Genomic DNA, 12,796 nt, shown 5'->3' on the forward strand with positions numbered 1-12,796 from the left:
GCCTGGGGTACAGGAACCTGTATACCAGCCAGACCTCAGTCAGTTGGAGCCCCAGACCTTTCCATTGCCTAGAAGTTAACTCTCTTTCATCTCTTCTTAACTTAAATAATTTCAGGACAATTGTGTGAAGTATGTCTCAAGCAATTCAACTAGGGAAACAAAAATTAAAATATCAGGAAAAACATTGCTGAGCAAAACTACTAATTTATTGGGAAAATTTTACTAGTTTTTTATGAAAACTAAAATGCATCACTAAAGGGATCTTTCAGCCAGATTGTGATTTGTGCTTCAGCTTTGTGTATGATTAACTCACTACTTCATCCAGTTTCTTTAACTTCATGCATTCATTGTGCATGGAATTCCTTATATTGTAGGCACTTTTTTGGGGTGGTGGAGGTGGTATAAATGACATATGCAAAAGGAACAGAAGTAAATTCATATTTCAACTAAACGCTTGCTATTTAGTACAATCATAGCTTTTATTTCTGTTATTTCTTGCACAAAGTTATTTGCATGAAAGCTGATACAGTCAGTGTCATAGACTTTGCTCTGGAGTTGTGAGGGTAACCCGCTGGCACGCCTCTCCTTCCCGTCCTTAGACCCAAGTGCCCTGCTCTGTAGAACATCTGCACCCTGAGCGCCATCCACCCATGCAAGGTCTGCACCCTGAGGACCCTACACCAGGTCGGCGCCCCGAGTGCCCTTCTGCTTTGCACCGGTCTCTACCCTCACCTGCTCTCCCAGGAAGGTTGGGCTGTCCCTGATGCTCCCAATGCTGCTGCCTATGAAACTCCACTATGCAAGGACAGTTGAGTAAGTTGAACTATTTAATAAGGGAAGGGGAAGTAATAGAAATGTATGATGGTAGAAGATATTTAAGGAGATTTCAAGTTTACGCAGAACTTCAGTTATGTTAGTAACATTAGCAGTATTAATCCTGACATCAGCATCAGCTCTAACTTTCATCAGTGAGCCCTGGGTGAGGTACTGGGTCCAAAAGCGGAGGGGGAGTGTTAGTGAGGAGCTTGGTGCAACGGTCAAACTGTTACCACAGGCTTAATGTGCGATTCCTCCTTTAGCTTTCTAATCATCTCATGAGTTCTTTTACATTCTCAACTTTGGGAGAAACAAGTAAGGAAGAACATAAGCACCTTGTCTATTTATATGACTCATGTGCAGTCACCTCCCCGGGTGTGTTTCAAATTCCATGGCAGACTTGTGCCCAGCATGCAGCTTGGCCTCTCTGGGATCTGAACTTTTGATTCTCCATTCATACAACCCTGTATTTGAAAAAAATAACTCAAAAGCCTTTTGTTGCTGTTAAAAGGTTAAGCAAATCATATGCATATGAATGGTTAAAACAATGAGTTATTTTCTTCCTCGGGTGAGAACTGTAAGACAGATCATGAACCCAGGGGATCAGGCCTCTCGGAATCAAACAGCAAATGCCGATTTCGTCCTTGTGGGGCTCTTTGGTGAGGCCAAGGGTGCCACCTTCCTCTACGTGGTGACCTTCATCTTTTTCTTACTCGCCCTGGCTGGGAACACCCTGCTCATCGTCCTGATCCGCGTGCAGCCCCACTTGCACACCCCCATGTACTTCTTCATCAGCCAGCTCTCGCTGATGGACCTCATGTACATCTCGGTGACCGTGCCCAAGATGCTCGTGGGCCACGTCACGGGCAACCGTACGATTTCCCCCTCGTGCTGCGGGGTGCAGTTGTTCTTCTACCTGACCCTGGCTGGTGCGGAGATTTTCCTTCTGGCAGCCATGGCCTCCGACCGATACACTGCCATTTGCAGACCTCTCCATTACCCACTGCTGATGAGCCAGAGGGTCTGTGAGTGCCTGCTGTCTGGGTGCTGGCTCCTGGGGATGTCTGATGGCTTCCTGCTTACCCCCATCATCATGAGCTTCCCCTTCTGCCAGTCCAGGAAAATTCCGAGCTTCTTCTGTGAGGCTCCTGCCCTGCTGAAGCTCTCCTGCGCCGACATCTCCCTCTACAGGACCTTCATGTACGTGTGCTGCGTCCTCATGCTGCTCGTCCCCGTCGTGGTCATCTCGAGCTCATACGCCCCCATTCTGCACCTCATCCACAGGATGAATTCCGCTGAGGGTCGGAGGAAGGCGTTTGCCACCTGCTCCTCTCACATGGTCGTAGTGCTGCTCTTCTTTGGCGCTGCCATCTACACCTACATGCTTCCCACTTCCTAACACACGGCAGAGAAAGACGTGATGGTGTCAGCTTTCTACACCATCATCACCCCAGTGCTGAATCCCTTTATTTACAGCTTCCTCAATAAAGACGTCACAGGGGCGCTGAGAAGCACGATGCAATTGGGGCTGAGCCTGAGAAAAGCTGGAAACGGGAGAGCCTGAGAATGATGTCACTTTCTACCTTCCCTCCCCCAACATTTTCTCCTCTCTTCTTGCTGCTGGTTCCAGGCCCTCCAACACCAAACCCATCCATATCTTTTGCCTTTCTCACCCACATGGCATTTCTCCACACTGCTTGCTCATCCTAATTTATCTCATGATATGTAATGAACTTGTATAATACTTTTATCTGAAGCAATGGCTGCTATAAAGTAAGTCACACAGAATGTCTTTCATCTTATCACCCATCCCAAGTTCAGTGATCATTTCAGTGTGAGGTTTGGGTGTGAATGCCCTAACCTTGAAAGTGGCTCATTGGGAAGACCTCAGAATCCTGGAGGGACAGTGGTAGGTCCCCTGCTTTACAACACCCCTGAAGTCGTAGTTTACATGTGGGACCTCTAAGGTGTGGCTTCTAATGTGTACAATCACATCTCAGTCAGAACAAATAAACACATTTTCCCCAAATGTTAAAAGTGAGATTCATAGTGTAAATACCAATGCTTTCCACATTATTTGGCTATTGAAACTACTTGGACCAAATCCCCGTCCACATCAATGTTCCAAAGAGATCAGGTTCCTGTGACATCAGAGGTCATAAGGGCACAAGTAAAACTGATTACACACTTAGCTGCTTTCTGCTGGCTATTACAGGGTGTGATTTACCATAACTCAGACTAAAACCAGTCTTAGGGGAGGATAAAAGTTGGGAATCCTAATCTCTTTAGCTTTTTCCTTCTGAAACTGGAAATGCAAGTAAAATATTTTGGATTTGTCACAAGCCTTTACTTCCCCTGTTGTATATCACACTGCAAAAAATGTCTGTAAATGTATAAGCATTAAAACACTATGGTTTTCATGAACAAAATAATTCATCTGTTTAGTGTGTCTGAAATGTGAGAAAGTAGGAAAAATACATTTGCTCTGATTAATATGCAAGAAGGATACTTGGGTCCCAAATTGTTAAGTTACTACCACTTGGCACAGAACTCTAAACCTGCCTTATTTATCATCACGGGACAGGTACTAGGTGTTCCCAGGCTTGCAGCATTTCTGTAGACTTATAAGTTCTTTCTTACATGGCAAGTCAACTGAATAATTTTGCTTCCCATGGGTGATTGTTATTGCACTGCATGAATCTGTCTGCATTTGGAAATGATGCCATGAAACCAGGAAAAAAGCGACATCTAAAAAATAAGCTTTTCTAGAGGTAGATAAAATTTTAGTTTAGATATTAATGTGATAAAAGTAGAGAAATAAAAGAAGCCAAACAGTCCAAATGGATGCTATACAAGAAAAGCTAGTTAAACAATGTTGTCCTTATTATTACATTGCTGATATTATTAGGTAAGTTTTATGAGTTCCCTTTCCATAGGTTTCATTTGTTTTTAATGAGTGTTTGGTTTATCTATCTGCCATTCTGGAGTACAACGGGCAAAGAAAAACTAAAATCTTGAGGTTGAATTTACTAGTAGATAGGGGAAGGGAAATAGGGTTTAGTTGTGCATTCACCACTTCATTTGCAGAGTCCTGCAATACTTGTGAGCTTGCCCAAGTTTCCTTCCATCACTTTTGAGATGGGAAAGGTGGAATGTACTAATCAAGTTCCTTGAGGAGTGAGTGGGGGTGATATGCATAGAGAGCCCATTACACCTGCTTCAAACTGTGAGTTCTTCCACTTTTGTACCTTTTCCACTTCTCGTTTGCCTTCAGGTCATGGAGGTATGAGAACTGTGGAGTCAGAGAGGCTGCAGCTAAATCCGAGCTTTGCTGCTCAGCAGCTCTATGAGCAAATTGCCCCACCACTGCTCTCATTTTCTATCACTAAAATAGAACTAGAAACGTAAGTATTATTGAGGGGATTTGAATATGGAGTTTAATATTCACATTGCCCAGTCCAGGGCCTGGCCCCTCAAAATGTGTAGATAGCTGTTCCCCCTTTCAAGGGCAGCTGGATAAAGGTGACTTTGCCCATGACTCTGTATCTGCTCTGGTCCCTCATGGGCGCTAGCGGAGACAGTGTAGATGCTCTCATACAGGAGGAGCTCATCAGCTGTCTGCTGAATTAAAGACAGCATTTCTGACCATTGTAATCTTCCAATTATACAGCTCCACATTAGTATTTGATCAACCTGTAAAACTATCTTGTATTAAATTTACTTCATCTTTTTCTCACAAGTCTATTATTTATCCAACATTCTCTGATTTGCAAACTCTTTGGAAATGCAAACCTTCCTAGACTCCGGCATCACTCCACCCATTACTCAACCCAATGGATTGTTTCCTATGCTGCAGATGCTCAGCACTTCATCAGGGGCACAGAGTAGACAGAACATGTACTGTTATATCAAAGGGTTTCTTTGCTGCTGGAGGGGAGCACTGTGCAGACATGAGATCCTAGGCATAAGGACAATGAGAAGACTCCACCCAGAGAGGCTGCAGCATCTAGGAGGGAGCTTCAGCTTTGAGCACTGATTCTGAAGGAGATTATACACATGGGAAGAAACAAAAGAACATTCTAAAGAGAGGACCAGCACACGAACACACATGAGTATAAAATAGGCAACAGGTAATGCAGGAAGATACAAATAGCAAATTGAATGTGACTATAGCTTAGAATGAAAAGAGAAGCTCTTAGCATTTATATTTGTCTGTCATAATTACAATTTTAATAAAATATTTAATTGTATATATAATGCTTCTTGTCCTCTTTCAATTTCCAATTACTCTGAACCTACAGTGAATAGTATACATTTAATTTTTAAATATATGACTCATTTACATGTAGTTACATTTATAATAAGCATATCAATAAGTTAATATTGATATTATGACATTTACTGTTGATTCAGAGTAACTGAAGATTGGGGGAGGGCAAGGACAGAGGCTAACATGCCTAATAGAAACTTGAACTCATATGACTCAACACAATAAAAGCAAACAGCCCAATTAAAAAATGGGTGGAGGACCTGAATACATATTTTCCCAAAGAGGAAATACAGATGGCCAACATACACATGAAAGGTACTTCACATCACTAATCGTCAGGAAAATGCAAATCAAAACCACAATGAGGTAAATTACCTCACACCAGTCAAAATGGCCACCATCCAAAAGACAGGATATAAAAAGTGCTGGTGAGGATCTGGAGAAAAGGGAACCCTCCCACACTGTTGGTATAAATTGGTGCAGCCACTGTAGAAGGCAATATGGTGGTTCCTCAAAAAATGAAAAATTGAAATACTGTATGTCCCAGTAACTCCACTTCTAGGAATTTACCCAAAGAAAACAAAATGTCTAATTAGAAAAGATACACGTGCCTTTATGTTATTGTCACATTATTTATAATAGCCAAGATACGGAAGCAACAAAAATATCCATCAATGATGAACAGATAAAGAAGATGTAGTACATATTCACAATGGGGTATTATTCAGCCATAAAAACGAAAGCAATCCTTCCATTTGCAACAACATGGATGGACATAGAGGGTTTTATGCTAAGTGAAATAAGCCAGTCAAAGAAAGACAAATACTGTATGATTTGATTTTTATGTGTAATCTTAAAACAAAATGAACAAAAGAGAAGAAATAGACCCATAGATACTGGGAAGTGACTGGTGGTTACCATGAGGGAGGTGTTGAGGTGGGTGGGTGGAAAAGGTGAAGGGGATAAAGTGGCACAAAAATCTCAAGCATAATTTAAATTACTTAAGGAGATGAAAGTATAGCACAGAGAATATAGTCCATAGTTCTGTAACATCATTCTGTATTGACAGATGGTAACTACTCCAGTTGGGTGACTTTAATAATGTATATAACTGTTGAATCACTATGTTGTATACTTGAATAATATATTGTGTATCAACTATACTTCAACAAACTATTGATAAATTATTTTTCTTTGCTGTATAGGATTTTGTTTCAAGACTATTCTATAATTTATGCATTCTTTTGTTGATAAATACATATGTGTTTGTCTTCATTCGCAGTTACAGATAATATTTATATGCATTTTTTTGTACATGTGTCCTGCTGGTAGGAATTTTTGTATCTCATGATAAATTGACATACCACAGAATTAATAAGTATCCCATTATTATCTATGTAATTTCCTGGCATGTCTGATGATTACTTTGTTTTTGTTTTTGAAGATGGTTACTTTTGCCTTCTCTTTTATTTCTTGGTCATTTTCAGCAGAAGTTTCTCAATATTTTTAAAAGAACTATCATCTAGACTTGTTGATTTCCCCTACTTTATATTTTGCTTCTCTTTCTTTGGTTTTCATTAGCTATTCTTTTATATTTTAAAAAAGATTTTTAACTCACCAATTTTGAATTTTAAAAAGTATTTTAATATACATATTTAAGACTCTAAACTTTCTCTTAAGTCATGTCTTTGAAGTATCCTATAGGTTAGCTATGTGAACTTCTTTATTTTGACCCAAATGTTATTAGGCCACCTATAACCACCTGAGACATTCTTATTCATTTTTAAAATTCAATTATGAATCCAAACATGTGGTCAGAGACCTGAATCCTCTGAGGTGTGCTGTGCTTAATTTTATGGTCCCTGTGTGACTGGTTTTTGTAAATATTCCATATGTTCCACTGTTGTTGAGTGGGGTATTTTTCATGTCCATTAGGAATGGTAGTGTATAAGTTTTGTTAATTTTCACCTATTTCTTCTGTCAGTTATAGAGAGGGGAATATGTTATGATCTCCCTCTACTTTTATCCTCTTTAGTGCTTTTCATTTTGTTTATATGCTTTGGGACATTGCATTAAGTAATAAAATTTTTAAATCCAATAGTATATTTTATTTTTAAGTGACTTCTTTGTCCTTATTAATTCCTTCTTTCCTAATTTTTTTTTCTGGTTAACAAACTTTCTTTAGGTTAGACTTGTAAGGAATATATTTTCTCTATTTTCCTTAACTTAAAACTTTCTTTTACCTTATGTAAAGGGTAGGTAGGATGTAAAATATCTAAACTCATATTGCTCCCTTCCACCTTATGTGTTATTTATGTCAGCTATTTTTATCTCTCTTTTTTCATAAAGAAACACTTACTAGAAATAACCCTAATTATAAATAAACCCTAATTACAAAGACTGCTGTCTTTGTAATAAATGTTGTTTTTACCTCCTCCTATGTGTTGTTTTCTTTGTTCTTCATTTTTTATTGCATATGGGGGTAAAATTCTTAGTTTTGGTTTGTCTGAATATGCCTTTTATTACTGAGATAGACTTTTACTGACTAAGAATATACAGCAAGATCTTTATAATTACTCAATTTTGATTCAAATTCAACTGAGAATAGCGCATTATGCTTATTTATGCTACTATAGTCTCCTTTCATACCTTTCATATGGACTACTTCTCCAGATTTTTATTTCACTTGTTTAATCTTAATATGTTTATTTATTTGTGATGAATTTTTATATTTTTATAGAAGCAGAGTTGATATACAATATCCTATTAGATTCAGGAGAACAGCGTAGTGGTTTGACAATGATATGTATTATGAAATGCTCACCACACTAAGTGTAGTTACCATCTGTCACCATACAAAGTTACTACCATATTATCGGCTATATTCCCTATGCTGTGCTTTTTATCCCCTTCAGGATGAGGGGTTTGTACCGCTTGATCCCCTTCACTCATTTTGCTCATCCACCCTTCCTCTCTCCCCTATGGCAACTACCAGTTTATTTTCTGTATTTATATTATTTCTGTTTCATTTGCTTTATTTTTATTTCTGGATTCGATATATAAGTGAAATCATACAATATTTGTTTTCCTCTGCCTGGCTTATTTCACTTAGCATAGTAACTTCTAGTTCCTACCCCCCTCATCCCAAACCCTCTCCCATGGTAATTCAGCCATAAAAAACAAATCCTGCCATTTGCAACAACAAGGGCAGATCTAGAAGGCATTATGCTCAGTGAAATAAGCCAGGTGGAGAAAGACAAATGCCTTTTAACTTTTAAAGTATGATTGTGTCTGGGAGACTACATTATGGTTTATTTTAAAATTTACTTTGTAGTACATTGTGTTTTTATATTTTTCTATAATTAGCATGTCAAAATTTAAGCTAAAGACAAATACCCTACAGTGTAATGTGACAGTAAAGCAACACAGATTGAAACTGAAAATGATAGAATAAGCCTGCAATCTGGAACTTGGTGATGAGTGATCCAGATGACAGTGTACAGGAGAACACCTCAGATTTAGTTCCCACCACCACGATGAGTGGTGCTGTCTTTGGCATCAATCAGACTGAGTTCCAGAGTCTGTATGTGTGAAAAATAAGAATATCAATACCTCAGAAAATATTCCTGAAGACTAAATAAGGACATATGCATGCCCTTATAAGACAAATATTTTGTAATGTGTAAAAGACTAAGGCCATCATCAGGTGAGAATTTGGGGATCAACAGAGGTGAGGCTCAGAACCTCACCCCCCCTGCTTTGAGAGAAATCTTCTGCATCCGTGGATGTCTTGCTGCCCTTGTCTAGCCTGGATTAATACTTAGTCCATAGGCACACACCTGATCATATGATCATCTATATTTGCCTTCTTACAGCACTAAACTATGTTTTCTACCTTTATCTTGCATCTACCTACCACTTCAGCATTTTATTAAAAATAAAAATAATAATAATAATAGGAGAAATGTGGGATCAACATATAAATCAAGTACAAAAATCAAACGAATATTCATATTTGACCTGATTGTTTATAGGTCATAATGCATGATCAAAACCGAAAGTTTCTGTGATGAATGCCCTTGTACTGTTCACCATGTAAGAATTTATTCACTCTGTAAGAATTCGTTCACCATGTAAGAACTTGTTCGTTATGCTTCAGAAGATTGGAGACTGACGAGAATTAGGCTTGAGATGGATTAATGATTGTACATTGAGCATTGACCCCCCTATACTGAATTTTATTGTTGTTAACAACCATTTGATCAATAAATATGAGAGATGCCCTCTCAAAAAAAAAAAAAAAAAAAAAAAAAAAGACTAAGGCCATATGTAAGTTAACATCTATATCATAGATAAGATTTTATTGATTTGAGGTTATTTTTAATTTGGTTAAGATTTCTTGCACAATAGAAAAAAGGAAACTTTAAAAAAGGCATGAGTAGGAAACCAGAAAAGTGCAACAGAGATATCCATTACCTATTTTTTAGCCCTCTTAATTGCATTCTTCTTCCAACTCCCAGAGGGGATTTATTAACAGAACACCTTCAGCTACTTCTCTAATGAGCACAGTAAAACCAGTTAAAACCAGGATGAGGTCACCCTCCTGTCTGTCTTTATATAGGCAGCCATGGCCATGCTACGCTAGCCCCTTTGGGTGAGGTTTGTGGTGTCTGATGGAGACATTTCGATCAGACAGCAAGACAGAGCCGCAGGAGCAGAAGGGTAATCGCTGTTTTTAACTTGTTCTGCTTCTGACACATTCTATTAATTTTCGATTATGTTTCCTCCATTTTCCCCTATCAACTACTTTTATGGAGAAATGCAAATATGCTTATTTTCTTCTTGACTGTTTTACTTATTGCAACATATTATGATATGGGTTTTTATTTCCATTTTTCTACGGACAAAAGAATATACATTCTTCCTGTATTAATGAATGAAGAGTTTGTTTTCTTGATACTGGAATTTTACAGAAGAAAAATGACTCATTTTTCTTTGAGTGGGGATTATTTCTGATAGAATACTGAAACAAATGTGTCAGTCATACTCTTGTTTCCAAGGTGAAAGTGACAGGGGCTGGCTAGCGCCCAAGCTGCAGATTGTGCAGGGAGAGCCGTGTCCGGGGGACGGTGATCTAAGGCGGGTTCACACACTCCCGGTCTCAGCGCTCGAGCTGAGGCCCAGATCCTCCCTCAGGTGAAATGTGATGCTTGGCAGATTCCCTGGGAACCTCAATTATTTATTTGTGAAAGGATAAAATAAAATGAGTACCTCATAGGTTCTTGGGGAAGATAAAATATGCTAAAGTAAAAGAATGGCTCCTGGGATGCTGCCAGCTTCAAGGAAAATGTGATATTCTACCACCACCTATTAATTCTCCAAATTAAGTATGTACTGTTCAGTTTCCATTAACTTCAGGCAGCTGGGTAGAGAAAAGTAATAGTGGAAAGGAAGACTGATCGCCTTACATGGTGCAGACAGCATTCCTCTGTGTCTCTGGATTCCCAGGCGTGCTGTTCAATGTGGCTTGGTCACCGTGATTCCCATTTACCCAAGTGCCACAGAGACTTTCACAGTGCCTCCCCTGGCCCCACTGCTCTCCCTCCATTCACATGGCAAACATCTCTGAGGTCCTGTCATGAGGTGGTAACTGCACCAGTCCTTGCTTCACCTTGACCCCAAATATAGACTTGGTCAGCAGGTGTGCTTCACTTTTATTGGAATGTTTTTATATTTGCACAGAGTGCAACATTCACCTGCTAGTGGGCGTGAAATTTGGCATAAGGTTATATTTTATTTTCATGCAATGTTTCCCAGATTTTTTGTGTATTTATGTTAAGACATAACATATATTTTCAGTCTTCTCTGCTTCATCAGGACTCCAGAAGTTAGGGTTATTATTAAGCTGAATATTATAATTATTAGTCTTTGAAATATTATAAAAATATAAAATGTATTTGAAACTTACAATTTTTTCCTGAAATACTCCTGCATCATAACCACTTCTAAACTCTTTCTAGAGAGGGGAAACAATATTTCCTTCTTGTTGGTAAGGCTTTTTAAAATTCAACACTGAATATGACAGAAATTTTAAGAGTTGCAATGATTTAATTTCCATAAGAGAAATAGAGAAGAAGCCATTTCTAAAGGCTTCAAAACACACCTTCAGTAAAACCAGGTGTGTTTTGCTTCTATTGTTCTTTTTTTTTTATTTTGCAGGTATTTAAAAATTCTACTTTAAATCACATTTATGTAATATTTATCCCCAAATCAACCCCCCGTGTAAGGAAGTTAGATCTCCTTAAGTGTAACCAAATTTAATTTTTGTAAATTTGCCTTCAGCCTCTCACACAGGTGCCGGCTGCGAGCACCGAGGCAGAGGAAGGAGCAGCGAACTGAAGGCAGGGACATCGGTGCTCAGGTTTCCTCTTCACATCTCAGTTTCCTTAAAAAAATTGTCATAGACAAAAGCAGATGATGTTTGTGGAAACAAGTAAAGCTTTGTCTTGTAAATGACAATGACCTTCTAAATGATAGTTCTTCTCTCTGATTTAGAACAAATGGTAGGAGGTTTCAGGGGATGAAGCTGAAGAAGCATGTGCTAGACAGACAGGACTGAGATGGGATTCTCCGTAAAGCTCTGCTTATAGGTTACAATAAGAAACATATTTATATACAGACAAACAGGTTTATATAGAGCTTGCATTACTTATATAAAGTTTGTGATTATATATATATGTATGTATACATATAACTATTGTATGGGACTATGGGAATGATCAGTTCTGCACAATAAATGCTAGATATTAACCTTTTAATAATACGTGTGTTTATTCATCTGTACCTGATAATATCCTAAGGACTTCCATTATTTCAACTCATTTAATCCTGACCATACTTGAGATAAAAAATTACTGTCTTCTCTTCATGAGCAGTGGGCAGAGGAATGGTGGCTAGAGGATAATCTCGAACCGCAGCTGCAGGCCAGCTCCAGTCTGGGCAGCTTCCCCGTGCCCCCAGGATATCTAAACGTGGGTCCCTTGACCCTGTTCTGCACTCGTGGGTGTGTGACTTGCTCGGCACAACCACTGAGTCTCACAGAATGGCCTGGTCCTATAGGTGAAAGGCATTCACATTTCGATATGGATTTTACCTAAATTATGTTTCAGTTACTTTCTAAATCTTTATTATATGGGTTACATCTCCAAGAATTGTGAAGATCCAGTTGGATCTTTAAACTAGAGAAGTTGATTCAAGTCTGACTTCTATAACAATTACAACAGCAACTAGCCCCTAGAAATAAGGACTTTTATCTTTTTTTTATGATTCACTTTCGATGTCTGCATAGAGCTAATCTCTGTATTTGTTGACAAGCAATAATATCAGGAAATCACATAACCTTGAACTATGGCAACCTTAGTACATGTTACTAATTCTTTTGATCCACAATTGTGAATTCTTAGTTCTCTGGTAATTACAGTTGAATTGAAGTAATTAAAATTAATATTAAATTAAATATCTGGTAATTAGTGTTTAATTACAGGTTATTTATAATCCAAGAATTTACCAGCCAATGAAATTTCTTCCTGTTAGCACAACTGGTTTGCTGTGAATGCAAATATACACAGTCAGTAAACATTCATCTCAGTCGGTCACATTGTATGAATGACCTATTAATCCCAAAGCTGTTCATGGTCTAGGTGATGCCTC

At 38.5% G+C, this 12,796-nt stretch overlaps 1 protein-coding gene across 1 annotated transcript; it reads left to right on the plus strand.

Moving 5' to 3' along the window:
* The first annotated feature begins 1,405 nt into the window (after nucleotides 1-1,405).
* On the plus strand, nucleotides 1,406-3,049 carry LOC118967698 (olfactory receptor 2T3-like). Its single transcript, XM_073222072.1, is given in 1 exon segment — nucleotides 1,406-3,049. A coding segment is annotated over 1 exon segment (975 nt). The 3' UTR covers nucleotides 2,381-3,049.
* Nucleotides 3,050-12,796: the final 9,747 nt, after the last annotated feature.

This window comes from Manis javanica, chromosome 14 (assembly GCF_040802235.1).
Source record: "Manis javanica isolate MJ-LG chromosome 14, MJ_LKY, whole genome shotgun sequence".
Taxonomy (NCBI): domain Eukaryota; kingdom Metazoa; phylum Chordata; class Mammalia; order Pholidota; family Manidae; genus Manis; species Manis javanica.